The sequence below is a fragment of the Abramis brama genome (assembly GCF_963993115.1).
Source record: "Abramis brama genome assembly, chromosome: 11".
In the NCBI taxonomy this organism is placed as follows: Eukaryota; Metazoa; Chordata; class Actinopteri; order Cypriniformes; family Leuciscidae; genus Abramis; species Abramis brama.
In genome coordinates, this window is record NC_139973.1 from 15,931,881 (window position 1) to 15,959,418 (window position 27,538).

Sequence of the window (27,538 nt, forward strand, 5' to 3'; positions counted from 1 at the left end):
CAACATATGAAACAGCAAAAAAAGTGTATTTAGTTTATTTCTAATTTAATGTAATTATTCATTTGTATAAGTTATAAGGGTCATAAAATGTTGGTGTTGTTTTGGTGCACACCAATATTTAATTTTTTTTAACTAAATAAAATAAAATGTATGTTACTCACTTTTGAATGTCTTCCAGGCTACACCCTCATGCACCCGTCACTCACCCGTCCATACCTGATGACTGAAGCTCCTCTCCATACGGACATCATCCACTATGAGAACATCCCAGGGTTTGCTGCTGTGCGTCAAAATATCCTCAGGTGAGTGTTCATGGGATTTCCAGTTGTTGCTACGGTTTGCCGTGTTACTCTCATGATTGCTAAGCTCATGTTGTGTGCTTCCTATTAGTCTTCCCCTGGGGAGCCAGGTCATTGCTGTGCCTGTCAACTCTTCTCTGTCTTGGCACATGAACCGCCTACGTGATCCCAGTCGAGATGCCTACAATGTCAGCTACGCCTGGAAATTGGTACGCTATTCCTTTTATAGGGGCACAAATGTTGGCTTAGAGCAGCCTGAGGGAGAACTAGACCGTGTAGAAAGACTATACTACTCTTTGTCAGTGTTATTTTGTCATTTTATTTATTCTTATATGCATTTTGTTTTTTATTAGAGAAGTCTTTGATTAGAGAAGAACCTTAGGTCACACTTTAGATTAGGGTCCAATTTTCAGTATTAACTAATTTTGCCTCAAACTCATAATTACTGCTTATTAATAGTTAGTAAGTTTAGGAATTGGGTTGGACTAAGGGATGTACAATATGCTCATGCAGAATAAGACATTAAGATGTGCTTTATAAGTACTAATAAACAGTCAATATCCTAGTGATATGCATGCTAATAAGCAACTAGTGAATAGTGAGAACTGGACCCTAAACTAAATTGTTACCGAAATGTTTTGTACACCTCTCTCATTTCTCTTATGTTGATCTCTAATTTGCAGGTTCAGGACACTTCGTTTATTTTGTGCATAGTTTATGTTCAGCCGGAGATCCCGGTGAAGCAACTGAAAAATCTGAACACGGCACCCAGCAGCAAACTCCTGTACCACCGCTTGGATCTGCTGGGACAACCCAGCTCCTGCCTCCACTTTAAACAGCTCGCTACAGTTGGTAAGCTCAGACCAAACATCAACGTAAGCTTTGCATATTGTGTAAAAAAAAAACCTTGGTAACCCGAAGCTTGTAGGCTCGAGCAAGGCACCTAACCCCCAATCGCTCCCTGGGCACCACAGAAAAAATGGCTGCCCACTGCTTCGGGTGTGTGTCCACGGTTTGCAGTGTGTGTTCACTACTCACTACTCCTAATGTTTGTGTACTAACTTGGATGGCTTAAATGCAGAGGACACATTTTGAATGTGGGTTATCATCCTTAGCCTTCACATTTCACTTTCACTTTTTCAATTTACAAAAAAAACAAATAGTGCATGGTATTCTCATAGTTGTTTGGACATGTACCATGCAGAGCTTGCATTTCTCAGTATCTTTTTTAAAGATCATTTATTTCCAAATCAAATCCAGATTGGACATTTACCAAAACTCTTTTGCATGCTTGCTCAACAAATGAATTTGCTGTGTCCTTGTTACATGTTAAATGTAGTTACTGTAGTAATAAATATAAGTTATGCATAATTTAATACAACTAATCCTAAACCAAACCCTATTCTTATCGGTTCAAAAAACCGCCCACAGAACCTCTCACAATACAACTTTGACATCGTAGGATGTCCTGTTACTTTATCCTCTACAGTAAAAGACCTGGGTGTTATACTCGATTGTAACCTGTCTTTTGAAAATCATATTTCGTATGTTACAAAAACAGCCTTTTTCCACCTTAGAAACATTGCTAAGCTACGTGATATGCTATCAGTTTCCGATGCAGAAAAGTTAGTTCATGCATTCATGACCTCGAGACTAGATTACTGTAATGCTTTATTAGCCGGTTGTCCTGCATCCTCAATAAACAAGCTACAGTTAGTCCAAAATGCAGCCGCTAGAGTTCTTACTAGATCAAGAAAATATGATCATATAACACCGATTTTATCATCACTGCATTGGTTACCTATAAAGTTCCGTATTAATTATAAGGTATTGCTACTGACTTATAAAGCCCTAAACGGCTTAGCTCCAGTCTATTTAACGGATCTTCTATCACCCTATAATCCATCGCGCTCTTTAAGATCAATAAATTCAAGGCTTTTGGTCATACCTAGGATATCCAGATCAACCAAAGGAGGGAGAGCATTTTCACATTTGGCTCCAAAACTCTGGAATAGCCTTCCTGATACTGTTCGTTGCTCGGACTCACTCTCCCAGTTTAAAACTAGATTAAAGACGCATCTTTTCAGCCAGGCATTCATATAATATTGTTAATCTCACAGTTTCAAACTACAATCCGGTCTCTAGTTCATAAATGCCAGAGGAGAACTGGCCCCCGACTGAGCCTGGGTTCTCCCAAGTTTTTTTTTTCTCCATTAGGTCACCTGATGGAGTTTTAGGACACCATTAGGTCACTTGATGGAGTTTTTCGGTTCCTTGCCACTGTTGCCTTTGGCTTGCTCAGTTGGGGATATTTAATTTTATTCTATCAATCAATAAATTCCACTAGAAACAAACTTTGTTGTATTATTTTATTTTAATACTGTGAAGCTGCTTTGATACAATCTGTATTGTGAAAAGCGCTATACAAATATACTTGACTTGACTATTCCTAACCATTAGCCTATAGTAAGTACATTTAGTTAATTAGTTTTACTCAGTACTTAAATGTATAGTAAATACACTGAAACATGGACACCTTAAAATCAAGTGCAACCATGATTTTTTTTTTACCAACATAAGCCAAAAAAAATTAATAAAATAAGACAAACATTAGCAGAAGGCAGCTGGTCAGCAGCAAAAAGATCTTTTAGTTAAAGTTTTTTTATTGTTGAATTATTGTAATTGCATATTCGTTTTCTTTCTTTAAAAGGAACTGAATGTGGTAATGTTAACTCCTGAAAAATAGACAACCATGCTCAAAAGATTGGGGTTGGTAAGACTCACCAAGTCTGTTTTTTTTTTAATCAAAATGCATTATTTTTTCTGTTGCAATGTAAAAGCCTTCCATCTCTTGCTGAATAAAAGTGTTAATTTCTTTCCCAAAAAAATCTTACTGACCCCAAACTTTTGAACTATAGTGTACTTTTTTCCTTTACTTTAGTGACTATTGTTACTAAGAGATGATTAATAATGGTTTGGTTAGGGGCTAATATAATTAAACCGCAGAACTGATTCATCTCTCTTTTTTTTCTTTTTTTTTCTCAGAGAGTCCCACAGTGATGTTGTCTGCTGGTAGTTTCTCCTCTCCATATGAGCACTTGAGTCAGCCGGAGACCAAGCGCATGGTGGAGCACTACACTGCTTACTTGAGTGACAACACCCGGCTCATAGCCAACCCGGGCCTTAAGGTACACACAAACACACACTTACTGCCCATCTCAGCAATACATGTTTCATAGCCAACCAGGGAATGACTCAATCATGGTTAGTTTCTCAGTCCTAATTGGCAGTTGTTATTTGGCAGTGTTCCTCTCCTCTTTAATTCTGCTTTTCCATTAGGGAAATGCAGTGCACCACTCAATATGATTCTCAGATAAGTAGAATTCTTTAACACCCCCCCTCCTTTGGTCTTCCAGTCTTCTGTGAGGAACGAGGTGATGGCCACCAGTCACGTGACAGATGAATGGATGAGTCTTATGGAGATGAGCAGCCTCAACTGCTACATTGTGAGGCGTTACATAGCAACGCCCAATGGGGTGCTGCGGATTTACCCCGGTTCGCTCATGGACAAAGCCTTCGATCCCACCAGGAGGCGATGGTAAGATTTGAGCCTCAGGATGGAGGTCTTCAAACTCCTAGTGGGACACTGGTGAACAGTTCTCACAGTCTGTTGAGCAAACAGTCAGATTCCCAAGGAGTTATTTCGAGTTCATATGCAGCCATACACGCACCTCAAATGAGGGTGTATTTTTTTAATACAAAGATTGTATGATCCTAAACTTTAATAAATTCGTAATTTCTGTTTAAAATGTGGTTTAACCATTGACCTTTTTGTCTTTTAGGTACCTACATGCTGTAGCCAATCCTGGTCTCATCACTTTTACTGGACCCTACCTGGATGTTGGTGGGGCGGGCTATGTGGTCACCATTAGCCACACCATCCATGCCTCAAGGTCAGTTGTTTAAGGGTTAAACATGTGTTGGAGAGACAGTGTCTTCGAGTCAAAAAGCTTGAGAGCCACTGATTTAAACACATGATTTTATTTATTAAACTAGCATTCATTTATTGAATGAATTTAATCATTCTCAAGATGTTTGCTTTTCCCTACAATGAAATGGCTGATGCTTTACACTGTCAAGCTCTTAAAATTACTAAAATAAAGCACCATACTATCATAAAAGTAGTCCATATGTCTTGTGCGCTATGTAAAAAGTCTTCTGAAGTCATACAATAACTTTATGTGAAAAGTCTTTTTTTATTCCATATCAAATCTCATTTACACACATTCAGACCTCACACGCCATGAGAAATGCAAAATGCCATGAATGTGAACTGTCCCTTTAATGTAAAAATTGAGCAAATCAATTGCACAACTAATTTAGTCACATTTTCTTAAATAGCAATTTTTTGTGGATTTTCTGTCTAGTTGAAGAATGCATAGCATATATAGTACGTAATAGTACCTGTTGCTATTGAAAAACAACTGCCTTATCACTGTCGGCTTTGTGCTTGGTACAGTGTGTGTGTATAGTCGTGTGTGTTTAGAGATATGATGAAGCTGTTTGAAACTGGCAGTGTTCCAGAATGTCTGGTGTAGATAAAGTATGTTTTCCCTCCATGGTTTCCAATCAGTTCTCTCTTAAGAGGAGGAAATGAGGAAATATGGAGTGTGTGATCTGATATAAAGCTCTATTGCGGTGACCCATGATATTGTAGATCTCCTCATCCTTCATATTGTTCAACACGCTTATCTGCCTCCTTTCCCAGTTCCCAAATGGCCTCTGGTTACACGGTAGCGGTTATGGGCATTGACTTCACTCTGCGCTACTTCTACAAAGTTCTGCTTGATCTTCTGCCCATCTGCAACCAAGACAAGGGCAACAAAATCCGGTAAGGCCTTCCCACTGACCCCAACCCCACCCCCCAACTCATTTCTGTTTGGTTCTTCTCAAACTCTCTAGTGCCTGCCAAGACCCCAGTGTGCCGGCAGTGGTGTCCAGCGTAGTGCCTGAAGCTATCGATGCCCCACGGAGGCTCTTTAAAGCTCTTTCAAATGAAACTAATCAGATTTGCTTCTGTTGGAAAAGAGGCATTCACTTAGTCTTCTCTGCATGATTCTAAGCTCGCTCTTTTATGATAGAAGGGGATGGAATGAGAAAGATCTGAGGTAGGGATCAAGAAACAGTGAGGGAGGGGTGAACATAGAGAGAGGGGAGAGATAAGAAGGGAAAAGTTTAAAGACTGGAACAATGATACTTATTTTGTATTTATCTAATAGTATTGAGTGGTGCTTGCCCATGCAAAAGTCGCAGCAACAATACTAGGATGCTGTGGTGGTAGTCAAGGTGGCGTTATTGCTAGGTGGTTGCTTATGATATCCTAGTTGCAGAATAAATGAGTGCCAAGTTAAAAGGGATGCACTACTAAATATTTGAGCATCGCACCATTACACTTTTTTTTTTTAAAACATAACTAAACAAATATATTTATAAAAGCATCTGATGATTAATGGCCGAGGAAAAATGGCAGACTGATCAGTGAGCTCATGTTTTGTGCGACAGTATACATTATGATGTTAACGGTTACACTCCTTTACATTTTAAGAGAGAGAATGTTGCTTGAATAGACTGCGTCTTTGCAGATTTTTAGCACTTTCTCATGTGCGTTAATTCAAATATAAAATAAATAAATAAAAAAAAGTAAAATTTCCAGTATATTTTATTTATTGTCCCTGTCTAATCTTAGATGCAGTTCCTGAATATTTCATATTTGCATATTTAAATATATTATTTAGATCAGTGGTTCTGAACCAGGGGAACAAAGTTTAAGATGACCTAAATGTTTTAAAACAAGACAAACCTAAAACAACTAAAAATCAAGATACTTCTTAATTTAATTCACCTAAATTTCTGGAATTCTACAATTAATGGGTTTTTTTTAATTATCTTAAACTGTAAATAGAGATTCCTTATTTCTGTCAATTAAAAAAAGTGGGTGGAAGGGGCTTTGAATATATATATATATATATATATATATATATATATATATATATATATATATATATAATTGATTTCATGATTATGTATCATATTCAAATGGAAATCTGATTTATGTAGTCACTAAGGCATCTATTCACTAATAATCACTAAGCCCCTAGTGTGCACTTTATGTCCAAGCTGCCAATGGCTGGTTCGACCATATACATGCCTTTACATGCAAGTCTAAGTCTATGCACGTTTTTAATTTGCCATGTCCAATCTCTTATAAAAAATAATGACACACCTCCTCAATAAGCCGTACAATTTGCTCTAGCATTCATGTCTGCAGGACACAACGTTCTAACCTTAAGAATTAGCAATAGTAATGCTTGCCTTTGCAAGCACGGCAGATAAACCCTACTGATGCAATATATAAATGCCATGGAAGAAACGGAGTAAGATTTTCAGGACTGAGTGAAAGACACAAAGGGAGATAAGCTGATTAGGGCTGCATTCCAGACACATCCTGTTATGTTAGGTGCCAGTGCCCCCTTCTTTTCTCTCTCTTTTACCCTTCCCTCTCATTCCTCTCTTCCCTCCCTTTTTCTTTTTTCTTAACTCTATTTCTACCAGTTCGTCTCTCTCTTTGTCCCTCTTCACGCTCTCTCTGTCTCTTTATCTGTCTGTGCCGTGGAGGCCTCAGTGTTCTTTGAGTTTTCAGTGCTATGGTCATTAAACCGGATTAGTGAAGTGGAATGCCTCAGTGTGCCACACAATAATGTTCTGAACTGCAGATGGTACTCTATGAACATACAGGAAGCCATCTACTGTTTCCTTCCACCTTTCCCCTCTAAATGTCATCTTGGATCTGTGTACTGGCTCTGGTTGCTTGATCCTGTTTGTCTTGGTCTTTATATTTATATGTGTAGGTGTTTTATCATGGAGGACAGAGGATATCTGGTGGCCCATCCGACCCTGATCGATCCGAAGGGCCACGCTCCTGCAGAACAGCAACATATTACTCATAAGGTAAGGAATTGTGGATCTCAGGCCTAACTTTACCACTCTTAAACAAGAAAAATTTTCTTTAGTTTTTTTGTTGTTGTTAGTTTATGTTTTTGCCCTGAGGAAAATGGGACTGTTTTTCATATTTAGCCATATTATATTCAATGCCTGGTGGTGAAACTTAAAAAGAAAACAAGCTTCTTGAGTTCATCAGCTTATTTTCTCCTGCTTTGTTTGGCTTTAGGAGCCTCTAGTGGCCAATGACATTCTTAACCACCCCAACTTTGTGAAGAAGAACCTGTGTAACAGTTTCAGTGATCGTACCGTGCAGCGTTTCTACAAGTTCAACACCAGCATTGTGGTGAGTGGAGTCACATTAATAATGTCATACAAAGCTACTGAAAATTCAGTTTTAAGGGACAATCCCCGTCGTTTTTACAATAAGGTTAGTTAGTTTCTTATATTAATGATGTTTGGCCGCCACCTAGTGGAGGTTATTTTAATAGCAGCTATAGCAGATATGATTTTTTTTTTTTTTTTGTGTTGTGTTGTGGCTTTTTATTCAGAAACTGTATGTATAGAGTGAAAGACTTATGAAATCAAATAATTCTTTGATGCCTTTCTGTGTGTTTGTGATTTTTAAGGGTGATCTGACAAACCTAGTGCATGGCAGTCATTGCTCAAAGTACCGGCTCACCCGTATCCCAGGAACCAATGCGTTTGCTGGCATTGTGAATGAGACCTGTGATTCACTGGCCTTCTGTGCTTGCAGTACTGTGGATCGGCTCTGTCTTAACTGCCACAGGTAATGTTTAACTTCTGAAGCAGAACTTTTATTAATTTATGTAAATTTTAAGGCATAGCTTTATTTATACTACCGTTCAAAAGTTTGGGGTCAGTAAGGTTTTTGTTTTAAATGTTATTGAAAAAGTATCTTATGCAGTTTTAGTGAAACTGCATTTATTTGATAAAAAAATGCAGAACTGTAATATTGTCAAGAACTGTAATATTGTGAAATATTATTACAATTTAAAATAACTGTTTTCTTTATTTTAATACATTTTAAAATATAATTTATTTAATTGATGGAAACGCTACATTTTCAGCATCATTACTCCAGTCTTCAGTGTCACATGATCCTTCAGAAAATCATTTTAATATGCTGATTTGGTGATCAAGAAACATTTCTTATCATTATCAATGTTAAAAAAAATTGCTTAAAGCAGCTTAATGTTTTTGTGGAAACCTTGATCCTTTTTTGGGGGGGGAAATTTTTGATGGATAGAAAGTTTAAAACAACAATTTATTTAATCAAAGTAATACGTTGCTAAACAGAAGTATTAATTTCTTTAAAAAACAACTTACTGACCCAAAAATTTGGAATGGTATTTATTTATTTATTTATTGTGTGTGTGTGTTTCATGAATATAAGAAGTTTGTAATAGAAATGTTATAGCCAATTAAATTAAATGCAAAAATATTTCATTACACTTTATACTAATAATGTACCTGTCTATACTTAAAATTCCTTCATTCTCATATGGCCCAATGAAATGGTTTGAGTTTTCCATCCTGTGTTAGTGTATTTCCTAGAAACTGGAACGTCCAGCACAAGTCCTGAAAAGTGAAGTCAAAGCATTTTGATCGCCCCCTGGTGGCTGGCTGCGGTATAGGTCAAAAACCCCGCCCTCTCCATGTATTCGAATGGGACCTGAGCCGAACTAAAAAAAAAAATCCAATTACACTTCAAATAGTTTTTTTCCAAAGATCGTTTCGGTCATTTAAGGTAGTTCTTAACACACAGACGTATGTTCAAGTGTTCATTTTTCTAATAAGTTTGGTTTTAGTTTGTTTTTTTGATGCTATAAAAACGGGGTGTTATATCATGATTGACAGCTGTGCTTGCTATTGAGTCTGGACGGGACCTTGATACCACCAGACTCGGGCGCCTAACAACGCAATCGGCAACAACCATTACTGGGACATTTTGGCTTCATTTCTCTACATTTCTCTGAAAGGAAGCAGAAATGTGCGGTCCATCTTTTTTTACAGTTTATGGTTACAGTCATGAACCATGAACATTTGATTGCACTTTTCTGTTGTCAGAAAAACTGTAAATTTAAAATGCATTTAACTGCAAAAAATATTTCCATCAACTTTTAGGAGGTTGCTTCAAAGGTGAAGACTTGGACTAAAAGTCACAACTCAAATTTTGCTTTTATGGGGTCTTTATGTCACTATATATAAATAATAGTCAAGTTGATAGTTCCAGGTTAAAAGACCTTCAAACAGACTTTCTCAGTATATTCCTATCTTCCACAGAATGGAGCAGAATGAATGTGAGTGCCCCTGTGAATGCCCTCTAGAGGTGAACGAATGTACTGGCAATCTCACCAACGCTGAGAACAGGTAAACCACTGCTGCTCTTCAGGACACATTATTTATAGACAGACATGTAAAAGTAGACATTAAGCCTTTTTAAACCATGTTACATGTTGTACACAATGTGTTAGGATGCAAAGGTTGCCCCTTAAGTGCTTGGAGAATAGACTGCAACGATATATGATACATAAATTAATCACTGGACAACATGTCCAGATTCTCATCAGCATGCACTGGAATGAATCGCACTGGAATGAATCACACTTAGAGACACACACACACACACGCACTTCTGCCTGTCATTTCATCAAGTTCTTGTTTGTCACGATGAATAGATATCCAGCCACCTGTGTCCTGAATTAGCCGTTCAGCTCAGAATTGTTCCTCAATAGACATTTAGACACGTTCAGGTTTGTCGCATTATTCCCAGCTGAGAGATCTCAAGGCATTTACCTTTCTGTCACTGCGCCATCTGTTCATTTAGTGAAAATATGTACAATTGAATACTAATACATCTGTACTTTACTACAGAGAGCTGGGTATTATTGTGTAACAATAAATATTGTTCATTATTTGTTGTCTGTTGCAAGTCATTTATCTACAGAACAACATTGTTGCCAGACTGTTAGTAATTACAAATAGCTTTGAGTTTAACGAGTTCCATGTTGTATTTAGATCCTAACTGACTCAGCTTGCCTTACTACTGTGTGTGTGTGTGTATGTGTGCAGAAACCCAAGCTGCGACGTGCACCAGGAGCCTTTGTCTTTGACTGTAATTGAGCCCAGTCTACAGGATACTCTGCCTCAGTGCATCAACACCAGATGCAGCCAGCGCTTCACCAGCAGGTACGCCATATACTGTATCAGCCTGCCCTTAACAGAAACACAGAGTCTCTGAGAGTAATACTGATTCTCATTTCACTTATTCACTTATTCACAACCTTTGCTGACCAGAACAAAAAGCATGTGTGTTTCTCAAGATCAGGCAACATCTGCTAATATTAGATATTGATGATGAGTTATGTGCTTTAATGATTTGCATGCTTTCGTTCACTGTAGACTCAAAGAACCAGAACTGTGTTTTGTGTGACTAGATGTTAAATATGCTTATTACATGGCTTGGTTGAATTCTAATGTAGAATGCGGTCTATTATTTCTTGATAACAGACCGCTGCTAAGTATAACACACCGTTGCCATGAAAAACAGAGCGTTGCTATGGACGCAGGATTCTAACCGCAGAGACGGAACGGACTATTTTCTTTAGCGGAAGCAATACAATCGTTTTTAAATCAATAAACTCCTTTTTAAATCAATATTTTGTGTCAAATTATTGATTTATTTGGTAGGTAGCCATGTAATAAGCGGGATAATGTAGAGCGAGGCGGTTGTTATAGCGAATACAACCCCTTCAGGCTGATTCAAGACTGATCCTGATCAGCCTGTCGGGGTTGTATTCGCTATAACAACCGCCTCGCTCTACATTATCCCTTACATATTCACAACTTTTGGAAATAAGCAATAAATATAATCTACTTTGTAAAGTGCTTATATGCATTTATATTAAAATGATTGTCTGAGGGATTGTGTGACACTGAAGACTGGAGTAATGGCTGCTTAAAATTCAGCTTTGCAATCCAGGAATAAATAACTTTTTTAATATGTTCAAATAGAAAACTGTTCTTTTTAATGGTAATAATGTTTCACAATATTACTGTTTTTCCTGTATTTTTTATAAACTAAATGAAATCTCACGACCTTAAACTTTATATATGTAATATATATGTTCTGGGTTTCAGTGACTGTTTTGGTGTTCTGGACTGTGAGTGGTGTATGGTGGACAGCGATGGAAAGACCCTCCTGGATAAGCCTTACTGTGCACTGCAGAAGGAATGTTTTGGAGGGATAGTGGGTGCCAAGAGTCCCTATGTGGACGGACTGGGCATTATAGGTGAGCTACTATTAAGTCACACTTATTGGAGTTTATTAATACATAGTTTATGTTTATAATAGCATATGTTGGTAAATAGTAGAGGGAAGGGAACTAGTTAATTGTTTCTGTTTTTGTGTTTTGCTGTTTTAGAAATATATGCTCAGACGTTTGGAATTACACTGACTTTATGAGTCACACATTGTACCTTGAGGATTTTTGCTAGCGTGTATGCTGTATTTGATTATTTCATTTCATTATATAATTATTTTTGTACTACTTGTCTCTGTGCAGACGAGGAGTTGGCTTCGCTGAACATGATCAAGAGTGCGCCTGTGGGGCCAGTAGCCGGAGGGATTATGGGATGCATCATGGTGCTGGTGTTGGCTGTGTATGCCTATAGGCACCAGATCCACCGTCGCAGCCATCAGCACATGTCCCCGCTGGCCGCACAGGGTGAGTCTGGACACTTTAAGGCTTGGGGCTGGTGCTGTTTGGAAATAATGTTTGACTCTTTTGTCATTATTATTTTACTTTAATAGTTTGCACTGTAAAACCATTTTGGAAAACGATTGCCTGGAACCATTTAAGTTTAAAAACCAATGTTTATGAGTACTGTCAACTTATTCCATTTGAGTCCACATAATGTTAAATTCAACTATACTTCCACTTAAATACTTTGTGTAGCTGAAACTTAATTAAATTGCATTAAACCATTAAAATCGGAATCTTTAAATTAACTATGATATTTCACTGTTAACTGCTAACTAGCATCAGCACATGCACAATTGCATGTACAGTCAAATCACAGAGACTATCACTGTGCTCAAGAGTGCACAGCTTTTGCGTTTTAAATAATGCAACATACTGACTGTACTGATGCTGTTGAATTAGAACTGAACTGAGCTGGACGATTACATATTTTTTTGCAGAACTGCTTTAAAGATGAAATGAACTAATTTAATAATTGATGATTTTTACAACAGAACTGAATCAACACTGAATTGACTTTAGCTGAACAACAGCCGAAATGCATAGTTTTCCTGTTATCACTGCTACTTTGAAACAATCTGTATTTGTATAAAGCGCTATATAAATAAAGGTGACTTGACTTGACATTTACTCTCCTTTAACAGTCAGAAGCAAAGCATGCTAGGAACTAGAAATATGCTGTTGTAACTCATTCTATTTAAGTTCTGCTTAATATAATCATTTATTGAGTTCACACACATTTTTTTCTATTAAGTACAATGAACTTTGAGTAATATTTATGTAAAATGAACTTTTTTCATTTAGTAAATTTGATTGTTAGGTTTTACAGTAGCATTGGATAAAAAAGAATGTTAAAGGTTATTGAATCAAAGTCAACATGACACAGCCCTTACAACCAGTGCTACTTCCATTATGTGGCATATTTAGAGTGAAACGTGATATTCAGGTATTAAAAATGTAGGCTGGGACTTTATAAATCGAGAATTGATTAGAAGGTGACAAGTGATCTCTTGACAAAGAGTCTGGTGATGTCCGCCTGAAAAGAAAATTCGTTTTAGAGGCAGAGCAAGCAAAACTCACTTTAATGAGGGACAATCATTGAGTGCACTTCCTTTTAAAGTGTGCTACTCCCTGTGCTAATGAGATACTAAAGCATAGCTGACCGCTAAAAGGACCTTAGAAGGATATAAAAGTAATTTAAAGAGTTTAATTCCCTCTTCCCTTGCAGTTGCTCCGTAATGCTCCCAATTCCGCCTCTATACTGTATGTGCACGACTAGGATTCATAACTTTTGGTCTGATGCTATTTAAACCGGGTTTTTATTTGCAGTTACATGAACTGTCTGAGAGAGTCTACTTTATTGTAATTGAATAGACCAGAATGTTATATTCCCTTGAATTGGCTCCCTTCAGTTTTGTAATATCTGATTGGCATTTGTGGGCATTTTTTTGTTTTTTTTGTTTCTGTGGACCAAAAGAGAAGAGAAAGGTATATTACATCAAATGTGTCCAGGGTTGCTTCATCTTTCTAATCTTCTTCTCTGCCTGTCTTGTCTCCCTCTCTCTATTTCATCAGAGATGTCTGTTCGGATGTCCAACCTGGACAATGAGCGAGACGACCGTGATGAAGACAGTCACGAAGACAGAGGAATAAGTAAGATACCTGCCTGCCTGTCTGGCACAGATGCACACAAATGAGCACAGACAACACATTCATGCCCATTTTTGCATAAGTAATTACACTGAGGGTTTTTATATACATCAAATCTGCAGTATTATACTTACCATTAATGCCGTTTTCACTGATTCAGTGCATTAGACACCAAATGAATGATAATCCTTGAATTCTTTGTGTATGGTGTGCTGTTTTAGTCTCCTAGAGCAAAAAGCGAGCATTCATGCTCACAATGGTACTGTGTCATTCTTGCTTGATAATTGCCTCAAACAGCCATGTGGGTTAGTCTGATGTCGTAATTGGTCTCATCTTTAGTGAGAATACGATAATGTGTTCCTGATCGTCTTTCTTGTTCTGTTGCACATTCTGTAATCAGAATCTTTTTCAATACCATCTGATTTACATCACAGAGTTGTTTTAATTCAATTTTGTGCTATGCATAACTGTAAGAAATGTATATTATGAATCATTATGCATAACTGTAAGAAATCTAAATGAATGAGTAACAGTTAGTATGGATATAATCCTGATTATCAGTGGAAAGAATTGGAAATGAGGAAAAAGTTGTACTAATGCTCGTACTATCGCCTGAAAGGGTACTTCCAATGGAAGTCTATAGGGCAACCATTTTAAGTGCATAACTGAGTTTTGTTTTACAAACATATTGAGGTCAAAATTATTGGTCATACTTTAGTTAATGATCCAATTCTCACTATTAACTAACTATTAACTAACTATTAACTACGGCTTCTGCCTCAAACTCTTAATTACCGCTTATTAATTGTTAGTAAGATAGTTGTTAAGTTTAGGAATTGGGTTGGATTAAGGGATTTAGAAAATGGTCATGCAGAATAAGGCATTAATACAGTATGTGCTTTATAAGTACTAATAAACAGCCAATATCCTAGTAATATGCATGCCAATAAGCAACTAGTGAATTATGAGAATTGAACCCTAAACTAAAGTGTTACCAAATTATTTTCTGTGGTAATCAACATTACGCCAAAAAGGGTGTAAATTGAGTTTAACTTTGGGAATTAAATCAAAAAAGATTCCCTTAAGTTGAAGGAAACACCTAAAATTGTTTGGCAACAGTTTTCTGAACTCTGACTCAAAGAATGTTTGTGCATATGCAGAATTAGTTAATTAAAACAGAAAATATGGTAACATTTTACAAAACAGTTCAATTTGTTGTAAAGACATCTTGAACAAACAACAGTTTATGGCACTTAATAACCTTGAGTTGGTCATTTTAAAATATACTGTTGTTCATTGTTAGATTGTGTTAGTTTATTATACAGGGTGGGCCATTTATATGGATACACCGTAATAACATGGGAATGGTTGGTGATATTAAAGTCCTGTTTGTGGCACATTAGTATATGTGAGGGGGCAAACTCCTCAAGATGGGTGGTGTGTACTAATATATACTAATGTGCCACAAACAGGACTTTAATATCACCAACCATTCCCATGTTATTACGGTGTATCCATATAAATGGCCCACCCTGTACATTAATATTCATTTATACAGCTTGAAATGTAACAGATTAATAGATGCAAAAATGTATCATTGGTCATTAGTTCATGTTGCGTAATGCTTTAATTAATGATAAAAACATTGTTACTGTCACCCAAACTATTTATAATGATACAAATTGTAATTAATTACCTGCCTGACCTGAATTAAAAATCCATTATGCATGAACCTGAACCAAAACCAGGCAGTTTGACTGGTACTTTAACACACTGTACTATCTATGTAATGTATTTAACATACAGTGCACATAATATACACTATGGTGCTTTGGAAGTCTGAGTTAGACATCTTTTTGAGTTTTTCCTCATTGTTTACGGAGTTCATCCTCAGTATAACCTTTTATATGAGAAATATCTACAAGTGTGTTATTGCCTTTTAAATTTCCTGTACTCTTGCTGGTCAGCCTTAGACCCAAGTGCTTTATTCTTATATGACCGTTTGGCTCTTTTTCTCTCTCTCTACAGTCAGTAACACTCGATTTATTGCTGCTGTTATTGAGAGGCACACACACAGTCCAGAACGACGGCGGAGATACTGGGGCCGGTCAGGGACAGAAAGTGACCACGGTAAGCATACGTGCGTGTGTGTGTGTGTGTGTGTGTGTCTGTGCACTTTTCTCTTAAACTCTAAAGGAAAAAATATATTTGTAGGTTTGAAAAGATCCTTTTGAAACAAGGGTCATAGGAAAAATTTAAAAGCGTCACCATCAGATTTCTCACCTGAAAATATATTGTGAGTTTTATTATTGAAATAAAGCAAAGCCTACCCCAGGAGCTCAGTGTATGCTTGTGTTCAGCGTCCATTTCATTGGCAGCTCCAGGCTTGGGTTACACAGAGTCTACAGTGCATGCTAAATCTGCCGCTCCTCAGGGATGAGGCTTTCTGGAGATCATTGTGTAACCAGCAAGAGGAGAAAGGGCAGCCCTATTCCACAAGGAGAGGTGCAATGAAAAAAAACGGAGGAAGAAAGACGGCAAAGTAGGTAGATTGAGAGATGCGAGAACAGTTAGAGGTGGCAAAGACCAAGTACAGAAGTTTCTTCCCTGTATTTTTATTTGGCTGGGTTAAAGGTCGCCTCCCACCGCCTGCTCAGTCATCCAGCTTAAGGGGTTGTTTTAAAGCAATATCGATTTGGCTTTTGAGTGTGTGTATGCGGGAACACAGCGCTGAAGCTTTTTCCTTGCGCTCTGACTCATTACCGCTCCACCAACACAGAGTTTTCGCCAGGAGCAACGTAGATATACGAGTTCTCGCTGTAGAACGGGGTTTAAAGAATTTTTCTAAACAGAGATGTGTTTACTGCCAGGAAGATGCTTTTTAGTACTTTTTGATATGTTTAGGGAAATATCCTGATCTAGAATCAGTCTTCCAGCTGTTTCATTCTCACTGCAGAGTTTTCAAAGCTGATTCCAGATCCGCTCATGCAAACATTGATCAAAGTCAGGATCATCAGAGGTTTCTGACCTTTCTTTTCACCTCCGATCCTGTTTCAAATGTCAAATGCGGCTGGACGTTTGGCCACTTGACAGCAGGACAAGTCTTTTTTTGTGCTCTTTGTACTTTACCGTCATTTAATTCAGGACGTGCTGTGACATTATTACACAAGTTTCCTACACAAGTTTTTGTAGCCATTGCCAGATTCTTTCCCACCATACATTTAGTTGGCAGAAAATGTCTAATCTGTCATTTTCTTCTTTGTATCGTTTGCATTGTTGTCTAAACAGGAACTGTAGCAGTTTGACAGAGGAAAATGGATTTGGGTAGTTGACAAATAGCACTGACATTGAGCTTGTTTTTTCAACATCAAGATTTAAAGTTAAAATTTCTCACCATCAAGTTTCTAATCACATTTTATTTATTTGTGTAGAAATATTCAATATAGTCTCTCAAGTCTGTATATTTAAAACTGCCTGTATAATAATAGGTGTAGTAGGAAGTAGGCATCAGGATATTGTTCCTCAATGCAAAACTTCCTCTTTGGACTACTGCCATTACTCTGCACCACAACTTCATAAATGTTATAATCATTTCTGCTACTGTATCAATGCACTTATATCATATAGCTGTTTTTATAATTATAATATTGCATTGCATTAGCTAAAACATTATTTGTATCCCTGATCCAATATATGTATTGTTCATAGTGTTTGTGTAGTTACTGTTGTATACAATTAGTGGCCAAAATTAATGTCCAGAGGAGATTTGTGTCTTCAATGAACCTACAAGTTTTAATATTTTATATTTTTAAATAATTTAAATATGAGGGAAGAGCATTTATTTATCTGACAAATTTATTTGGCAAAAAAATGGTAAACTACAGCTACAGGTTTTATTTTACTATCCAAAAACAATGCATAGAAAAACAAAAGGCACACAGGAAAAATAATATATTGACTAGAACATAATCAGTTATTATTATTTTGTTGGTTTTCCCTTGTTTTTGCTTGTTCATAATTTCTTTGTATGACAGCCAAAATTATGTCAGCACAATTTGACGTTTCATTGCGTTATCACAAATAAAACAATTGACTCCAAGCTCAACTATGAAATATGCTTACAAAATCTTTAACAAATTTGTAATCATTTAAAAATATCACAAATGTCATCACTTTTGGCCACTACTGTATATATATACAATAATGTTCAAAAGTTATGGGTCAGTAAGATAAAAAAAAAAACACATTAATGCTTTATTTGGCAAGGATGCCAAAGACAAAAAAAAAATATATATATATTGAAATTCTTTTCAACTATATAAGATAATAATAAGAAATGTTTCTTGAGCAGCAAATCAGCATATTAGAATGATTTCTGAAGGATCATGTGACACTGAAGTAATGATGCTGAAAATTCAGCTTTGCCATCACAGAAATAAATTATATTTTAAAATGTGTTAAAACAGAAACAGTTATTGTAAATTGTAATAATATTATACAATATTGCTGCTTTAAAAAAATGACTCATGTCAGATTTTAATTACTGTCAGATTTGTAATTTTTGTGTAATCCGTGTGAAGACTATGAGATTAGAATGGATTATGATTCATTAAAATGATTAGTTTAACGAGGGACTAAAGTGCTCATGATTTCGATCCGTAGTTTCTACAGAAGTCTCAGTTTGAAATTTCTCTTCTAACTGCTGCTTTAGAGATACAAAAAGCTGTTAGCTATACTAGTAGAACATTTTAGATTCAAAGTTTATTTATACTGTAGTTTCGGGAAAATATTGATTGTGATTCCATATGTATTTATATGTAGGTTATAGCACCATGAGCCCTCAGGAGGACAGCGAGAACCCGCCCGGCAACAACGATCCTCTATCGGCGGGCGTTGATGTGGGCAATCACGACGAGGACCTCGACCTGGACACTCCTCCGCAGACAGCCGCTCTTCTCAGCCATAAGTTCCATCCCTATCGGCACCCCCACACGCACCACCCCCTGCACTTGCACACGCACCATCTCCAGGCGGCCGTCACCGTGCACAGCGTGGACGCCGAGTGCTGATCCGGCCCACCCTTGACCCCAAACAACCCGCCAACCCTGCCTTTTAATGCCACTGATATCTGCATCCACCACCACGAACATCAGCCAGCCCTCCAGTCAGGCTCTGCATCCTCCAAAAACAGGAGAGAACCTGAACTCCCAGCTCTCCCTGGGCATCCACTGCTGGTGGTCAGAGGTGTTTTGTGCTTAGTGACCATGGGGGGTGAACATTTGACCCTCCCTCATTAGGGGAGTGGATTTGGCAGGTGCATACGATACAAAGCTCCTTGTTTTTTTTTTGTTTTTTTTTTCTATTTTTCCAAGAAACAATGAAGATGAAAGGATTATTTTTCTACTATTTATTTAACAGGAGTGGAGATGGAGATAAATGAATGGGGAGAAAAGAGAAATTGACTGACTGAATTTGTCAGCTTTCTACTTGGCCTGTGGAGCCCATTTTAGAACCCGGCTCTGGTTTTTTTGTCCTCGTTTTGACTGCGTAGCAGCCTTGAAGGATTCGATTCATGGCACATTTGAGTCTCACACATGCCATGAGAATTTCATGTGGGGAGAGAAAACAAAGCATTTCAAGGAACAATAGACATGAATGCCTGTGCTGCACATCAAGGAGACGTGAAAAAGTGTTGTATTCTGATGAGCTGTCACTCTGGTTTGTTTGTTTTTTGACGGTATGACATGATGGTGAATTTCAAGACACTGTGCAATGTGACCAAGGTGTTCTGGGCCACAAACCCAGTGCAGGATATTTGAAATTTGTTAAAAGATGACTGGGAGAGAGACTATGCTCAGTCCTGCTACCGTGTGTGTGAAAGCTCTTGTCGTGTTTCTGTCTGCCTGATTATTTTACATTTGGTGTACGAGAGAGAAAGAAACCGAGTGCGCATGTGTTGGTGCTTGTGTACGTAATTGTGTGTGAATGCGATGGATGTGTGATGCCACAGATGGATCGTCTCCATTAATGTTGTCGATTGTTTTTTAAGTCATTAGTCAGTATTGATGGAATGCCATGATATTTTTCAGATCCTTCTAAACCCATGTGCACTTTTACTCAACTGCCTGTCTACTGATATGTAGACATTGTGCTCCTATGGTTTTAGAGGGATTGTGTCTATTGTTTTCAGAATGAAATGATATACCATGTATATACATCTAAAATTTAACAAAGTAGCTATAAATGTGTCATACACTACAAATCTTTTATCCTCGTCGGAAGTGTTTTATTTTGTCAGTGTTTAGTGAGTTGGGTTCATGAGAGCTGAGTTTTTCTGCATATGCTCTTAAATCGCATTGATATTTGGGTGAGGGAAATGGCTAATGAATAGTTTATGATTTTAATGTATCTGTGACGAGTCAAGTGATTAGTCAACTTTTCTCATATGATACAGAAGTCTGGTATAAGTTCTGTCCAGCCATGTCCCTGTGAAATTACAAACTCAATCTGTTACAGTGACAGTTTTAAGCAAGTGTACCTTAGAGACTGCTGAATCACATCTATGAATCATATTTTATGTGCTTAAAGGTTCAGTCCGTGTGCAGCTATAATTTCTATTTGGTCATATAACACTTTCAAAGATGATATTCAGATATATTGCAGGGTTAAAGTGATAAACCGTTTGGTCATTATATGGTATCTGCTGTGATTCCAAAAATAAGTGATGATAATGCAGAATTTGGCATTTGTGTTTATATGCAGTTCTGCATTTAGCGTCATATGAAAAGGTCCCATATTAGCTTTATTCAAATGTTTTACAGAGCAAGTAACTTCAATACTTAGTGGATGAAGATTTCAGTCAGCTCATAATTCAACCACCCCAGGAGGATTGTGGGCTAGTTGTCACTTTTTACTCCAGTGAATAGGGTGGGGTTACTGAATAAATCAATTTCTGTGTAGGCACGTCTTAAAGTCTTGGCTACAAAAAAAACGTTTAAATGTTATTGCCAAGGAAAAAATATTCAGTTGATTAAACACATTGATTTTTGCACATTATATAAGGTAAGGGGAAATCTTTTCTGATAAATTAAAATTAATGTTTTGAGCTAGTCTCAAACCAACATACATTTGTGTAACTGGTCTTTTGACCTTATAGTTACTGAGAAGTATCCCAAGTGTTAGCTTCCCTGTTTGACAACTAGCCCCGATGTCCTTTAAATATTATTACTCAATTAACAGTTATCAACGTTACATCTTTCTAATGGAAAAGCATTTGCATTCAAGTGCACCACTATTTCTCTATAGTGTATTTCTTTTCAGTATATCCATTATAACCCACATTATAACATTGTAAAAAAAGATTTGATATGAAAAGACATGACTGCATACAGTGAATTGTCTGTGTAAATGATGCAAAACAGTGGGCTTTACAGGGCAGGATTAACATAGGAGTCTGCTCCATTATTACGTCATCAGCCCATTTCTGTCCTACATTTACAGTTTTGGGTGCACATGCATAACGGGCAAATAAGGTCATGTGAAGTGCAGGGCATTCCTCGCGCGCTGCCTGGGATTTGCATACAAGGTCATAAAAGACACAGTGTTACAGCACCGTTGATCCTTGGTGGATAATTTTAACCCAAACGTCAGTTGCAAGCACACAGTGAGGTTGGAATAAAAGTGGAGCACTTCTGTTAAATTGAGTCCAAGGGGGACAGCATCATTTTTTTTCGTGAATCGGTTATTTGGAACAGTGTGTTTCAAAGCACTTTTAAAGAAAACCATTCATATACACTTTGCATCCTCACATCTTTTTTTTTAACGTGAGGATGCAAAGTCATCACGTGCCTCCCGGCGTGGTATATTTTGCTGCGTTCACGCCATGTTGTGATGATCTACTCAGAGCTGTTCACGTTCTCAAGAATTATTTGTTTCTATAGCAAATGAATCTGTAGCGGTCATGTGTACAAGTCGGAGCTCAAGTTGTAATTGAGTTCTATGAGGATGCGAGCGTTTTTTTACAAGCTGTAATCTCATAATTATGAAAATTACGACTAGTGTTGGGTGTTATGCATTACTAAATATTTAATTACTGTAATTTAATTACTTTTCCCTTGAATAAGTAAGGGATTACTCTTAATTTTTCTGTAATTTAATTACAGTAACTTCTGATGTAATTGCATTAAATACTGTATTAACCATAGTATAAAATAATAGTGGAGTTAAGATCAAAATTGAACGTCTACTGATAAAATGTATGTTTTTAAAGGAGCCGTATGTAAGATTGTGGCCAAAACTGGTACTGCAATCACTTTCAAATTACTGTAGAGCAGTGTATCCCCTCCCCCTCCCCCCTGACTCAAGGTTGCCAGATAGGCTGCAGGATCCAGCACGAACGTTTGTAGCTACAGCTGTGGAAACTAGAGCAGAGCTGGCAACCCGGGTGCCGAAACACTACTGACTTCGTGATTGGTAGATAGGTGGAGGGTGGCGCTTCAGGCCAAAACACAACATGACAACATCAACATCAGTTGAGGGCTGCAACTTCACTTTTTAATTGATATCCTGGCCGGACTACTGTTGTCAGTGATATAAGTATTTGAAATGAACATGATTTCTTAATGTCTAGTGACATATCAGGGCCATTTTATGATTAATTGAAATACATTTCTTACATACAGCTCCTTTAATGTAACCATACTTTGGTCTTTGGTTACTTTCAGGTCTATCCTTGTATTGTTCAACTGGTCGAGGTTTATATGGGATTTAGAAAGTAATTAGTAACAATGCAATACCTTTTAGAGAGAGTATTTAGTACAGTAGCCTAATCTAAATACACTGTTGATATTGTAATTAGTAGCTAATAATGAATTACTTTTTTAGAGTAATTTACCCAACGCTGATTATGACATGGTGATGGTGTGTAGCCTATTTAGAGTAATTTGCATGACTATTTACATAATTAAATTGGATGAAAGGGTTTTTACATGTTAAATACATAATGCTGTTTAGCCTATTAAAACCAACTCAACCCCCAAATCAGTCAAATCCTCAGTACAGTCAATGCGTTACATTCAGTTAATTAGGCCTAGTTGTCGGCTCATTACCAGCGGGTTCACTCGGACCGATTCAGCGCGAAACTAAATGTTTTAGACCCATAGACTGTAAAAAGTTTAGACACATTTAATGAACCGGTTCAACTGATTAATTGAAAATAATCCGACTCGAAAGATTCGAGTTAGTTAGTCGAAGCTTTAAAGAAAGCCAGTAACAAGTTGCCCCAGCATCTTTTCAAAATGCTTCTCTCATTCTGTCATTACAGCGAGGCAAACGTAGCTCATCTATCCTGTGAGATGTGCAAACTGTTCACTTTAATTACTTATTGTTCTCTCACTTTACAGTGAAACTCAAAATGTATTGTGAAATCAGACAGTCGCGCATAAATAAAACAATCGCCCGTGGATTCGCGATGCTTGAGACCAAACACACACACACACTCACGACTCGGATACCGCCGCCCACGCACACTACACGCATTAAACACAGCTCGCAGTGAGGAGTTGAAGGTTCCCATCACCCCTTTTCATAAACACACGCGCGTCCCAGATGCGCGATCTGCCCGCTCCAACACTCGCTCGAGCGCCCACGCACTACTTTTCTGAGCCATTGAAATATTCTGGTCTTCTCTTTCACTCCCACTCAGAGACGAGCTGAATCACTGCTTCAATTCATGCTCAGGTAATGAACTCGTATATGTTAGGGTCTTTCTGAAACTTGCCACCCTTAGTGATGGTGGAAAATCACCCGTGTGCACTGTGCAATGATGGAATCATTAATCCGCGCACTGCAATACGAACTGACATTTGTATTTATCAAGCATTGCAGTGGCAGTGGCAGGTTTATTTTGAAATGGGCTATATATTTCCGTGTGCTTTAAACCGCAACGTCCTAAATTGCACAGGTAATTTCACGCTAAATAAAACTGTTTAAATTGTCATTTGAATAGCTCTCGTGTTGAAAAAACAAACAAAAAAAAAACATCCAGGATCAGAGCAATGTGCTAGCCTATCCTCATTCTTAAAGAGTCGAACGCACGGGTCTGTAAATATTGTTGATGTGGGATGTGTAGCTGCTGAAACTGAAAGCGTTCATTCAGGGACATTATAAGGACTCCTGTGATGGAGTCTGCCAGGAGATGGCATTTAGCACACCCACAAGAAATGGCATAAGTCATTCATTCCACACCAGACCCAGTGTATAATGAGTCAAAAGATCTGTCAGGCATGCATGATTTTCTGCAGGCATGCCTTCAGATGTTTTTGCCATACATAAGCTCTCCACGCATACACACTAAATGATTTTTGAGCTATAAATGTCATCTTGTCCAGTTTATTTATTCTTTCATCCAACAGTTCAATAAACAATAAGTGGTAACACTTTATTTTACAGTGTCCTTGTTACATATGTTACATGTACTTACAATAGTAACAGTTAATTATGCATAATTACATGCAACTAACCCTCAACCAAACCCTAATCCTACCCTAACTCTATAGTAAGTACATGCACTTAATTAATATTACACAGTACTTAAATATATAATTACACTGTAACATTGACACCGTAAAACAAAGTGTAACCCAATAAGTTAATACTGAATAACTTACATTTTTAGAAATATTATTGGCAATTACAATGTTTGCTCCATCAGTGAAAAATAGTTCCAAATGAAAACGCATCTCTGAGCAACACAGCAGTGGTGGTTCATTCCTGAGTTATTCTGTATTTTTGAACAAAATTGGTTGAGTGAATAATTCAGTAATGATAGTCGCTTGTCAATAATCGCCACTATTGGACAGAATTTTGGAAACATGAAAACAGTGAAGTGATCCAAACACAAGTGAAAAATTGAACAGCACTCTAGAAATGCGAATGAAATTTTCTGCCAAAATAAGCTAGCCTACTGTTATACTGAATGCCATAAGTGTGGTCACACATTGTTAGGCGAAACCAGTTGTTTCAATATGAACCCACACAATCAGGAGTCTCACGTGTGGGCAAAAAAGTTCCCCATGCAGATGTTATTCATGTTCGTGTTTTTCACATGGATTCGCCACGTTGGCCGACAGAAAGATTCTTGATTTGAGTGACTTAGTGTGAGCTTAGCTTTAACCCAGCAAGCAATAGCCTTCATTTCACCGTCTAGGACTAGGTTAACAATAGACCCGATATAGTCCGGCTATGAGTAACCCACTTCTAGCCAAAATAACCTTGAATTTGTTGACTTTTTTTTTTTTTTTTTTACCAAAATAACTTGCGATATGTATAATACTCCATCATATAAGCAAAGTCAACAGTGATTACAAGGTGTTTGGTTCCATTTCTTTATGTGTAGCCTGTGCGTCTATTCTTGGGCTATAGTTAGACGTCTATTAAATTTTCACTGACAGCCCAAATTTTGCCTTGTTTTAGCCTACTGTAGATGTCAGGGCTGTGTTTGGATGGCAATCCCAAAATTGCTTGCTGGGAAGGTATAGTCAAATTTTTTTAGACAAGTCAATTGTCTATTTTCAATTGTGTATCGATGTATGAAGCACAGCTCACACAAAAGTAATTGTCAAACCAAACAGCTTTCTGTTGGTCAACGCAACACATTTTTGTGACTTGAATCCGTTGTGATATCTGTGTGGGGAAATCCTTAGCACTTACACAAAAATGTCAATCACATAAATTCCAATTGAAATAACTTGATTTCCCCTACAAAAATGTACAGAACAACAGTAAATGTTATTGTACTTTTATACAGACTACAGACAATGGACACATTTTTTGCCTGTGAAATATTTCTGAAATTTAACTGTGACCTCACCTAAAGGTATTTCGGAAAGGCTAGCAATATTTCGACATAGAAATAAAAAAATCCGAGTCTGAAGACATGCAGCTCAGGGTAGAACGTTACGGGTTATCATCTCGTAATTACGGTTACGACGTGCCGTGAACGCAGAATAAGCTCATATTTTTATTAACCTTAGTTAGTGCTACAAATGGGCTCTTATTGTAAAGTGTTACCATTTCATATAAATTCAAACAGTCATGCTTAAAGATGGCCATTTATAAATATCTACACAAAGGCCATAACACTGATTTTAGATACATATTGTATATAATGTATACTCACACTTTATTTGATTATATTAGAGCACTTGATAATTCTGTCTAATGAAAATATGTATCACACAATGAAAAAAGAACTGAAATCGAATGCGTTTCTGATTTGTTGTGTTTCTCATGTCACTAGCTTTATGCAACAAAAAAGCGAACAAATAGACAAACTAATGTAAATAGATGGTAACATTGTGACATTAAACATTTGGGCCAGACTTGCGTGTATTTTTGTCACATTGTTTTAACCGCTTGAGGTACTAATGTTAGCATCCTCTCAGCCTCAACAGAAAACATACTGCTGTTCTTTCTCTACTAATGCAGCATCAGGTCAACAAATTAATTACTTTATAATGATATGAATATATGAAGTGTTGTCTATATTTTAAATCCGTTTCTGAAGTGTTCGCACAGCCTCGCGTGTCAAAACAAACTCCACGAGGCATCAGTGATAGTTTTTATTTCGCCTCTAGAGGCCGCTCTCGTACTGTATAATGACAGCGGACCCTTCTCAGCCGCTCCAGCAACTGACGCAACCTGGAAAAACTATCGGTATGAATTTTTGCCTATAACAATTGTTCCAGCAATCGGTTATCGGTGCAGATTAATCGGCAAAACCAATCAATCGGTCGACCTCATGGCCTTACGGAATGCGCTAATGATGTGTAATGTCTGCACAAGCAGGGTGCGCAAGGTATGGAAATACATAGGCTATGTTGAAAGGCAGGTAGGACATCGTATCATTGCGTTCGGACAGAATGCAATGATTGGACGAACATTTTGGTTCCTGAAACTTCCACAGAAATATATATAATTTTTTTTATATTTAGACCACTTCTACTATTGATGCTATCAGGATGTGAAGAGAGTTTTAACTAGTAAAAAAAAAAATCTCCTACCTTTAAAGTTGGCATGAAACTGAAGTTGCGATAGGCTTTTCGTATTGTGATGTAGCCTTAGCCTATCCAAATGAAGCAGCTTCTCTAACGAGAAAAAAAAAAAAAAAAGAAAAAAAAATGATTTTGTCCATGGGGAACTGATTGGATCCTTAAATCATTGTAATTTTCTAATGTGATCTCATATGATTGACAGGTTGTCCCGCCCGTCCTCACGACGAAAAAGACCTCATCAGAGAAGAGAATTAAGGGATGTCCTTGCAAGTAGGAGGGGAAGGGGGCACATAATCTTTTAAAATAATGATTTACACGAATAAATAATTTATAATAAATATTGCATTCCATAAAAAATAATTGTCAATTTTGAATTCATAGTGACTTTAACTGCATGTGCTTTAAAAATGATTCGCATAAATAAATAAATACTAGGTTTATTTAAATATTGATAATGTTTTTATTATTAACACTAGGTATATCTGCACACTAGAACTATATTATTTTATTACATCATTATCATAGACCGTTATGTGTTACTGGTATATTTTTATTTTATTTTTACTTGCTATCGTATGACATTGTTCTTTTCAGAATATTCGTTTATTTATTTATTTGTTTAAAATACTGTCCTGGTTATAAGGGAAAAAAGAAACTGACAGTCAGTCAGAATGTTTCGTTTTCCATCGGTGGAGGTCGCCAGCTGTACTGTGTCGGGGCTCATCCTCACTTACTTTCTATCTAGAGTGGT

The 27,538-nt window shown here is 37.2% G+C and overlaps 1 protein-coding gene across 1 annotated transcript in view; it reads left to right on the forward strand.

Annotated features, from left to right (window-relative positions):
• cachd1 (cache domain containing 1) overlaps positions 1–20,002 on the forward strand; it is a 73,492-nt gene extending 53,490 nt beyond the window's left edge. Inside the window, exons 11-27 of the mRNA XM_084128435.1 lie at positions 179–302; positions 391–508; positions 983–1,151; positions 3,345–3,487; positions 3,716–3,897; positions 4,142–4,252; positions 5,068–5,190; positions 7,208–7,307; positions 7,528–7,644; positions 7,928–8,088; positions 9,606–9,692; positions 10,395–10,511; positions 11,463–11,614; positions 11,888–12,049; positions 13,661–13,738; positions 15,764–15,865; positions 18,557–20,002. Of these exons, the coding sequence (XP_083984561.1) occupies positions 179–302; positions 391–508; positions 983–1,151; positions 3,345–3,487; positions 3,716–3,897; positions 4,142–4,252; positions 5,068–5,190; positions 7,208–7,307; positions 7,528–7,644; positions 7,928–8,088; positions 9,606–9,692; positions 10,395–10,511; positions 11,463–11,614; positions 11,888–12,049; positions 13,661–13,738; positions 15,764–15,865; positions 18,557–18,804 (2,294 nt within the window). The 3' untranslated portion in view covers positions 18,805–20,002. The remainder of the gene's footprint in view (positions 1–178; positions 303–390; positions 509–982; positions 1,152–3,344; positions 3,488–3,715; positions 3,898–4,141; positions 4,253–5,067; positions 5,191–7,207; positions 7,308–7,527; positions 7,645–7,927; positions 8,089–9,605; positions 9,693–10,394; positions 10,512–11,462; positions 11,615–11,887; positions 12,050–13,660; positions 13,739–15,763; positions 15,866–18,556) is intronic.
• Positions 20,003–27,538: the final 7,536 nt, after the last annotated feature.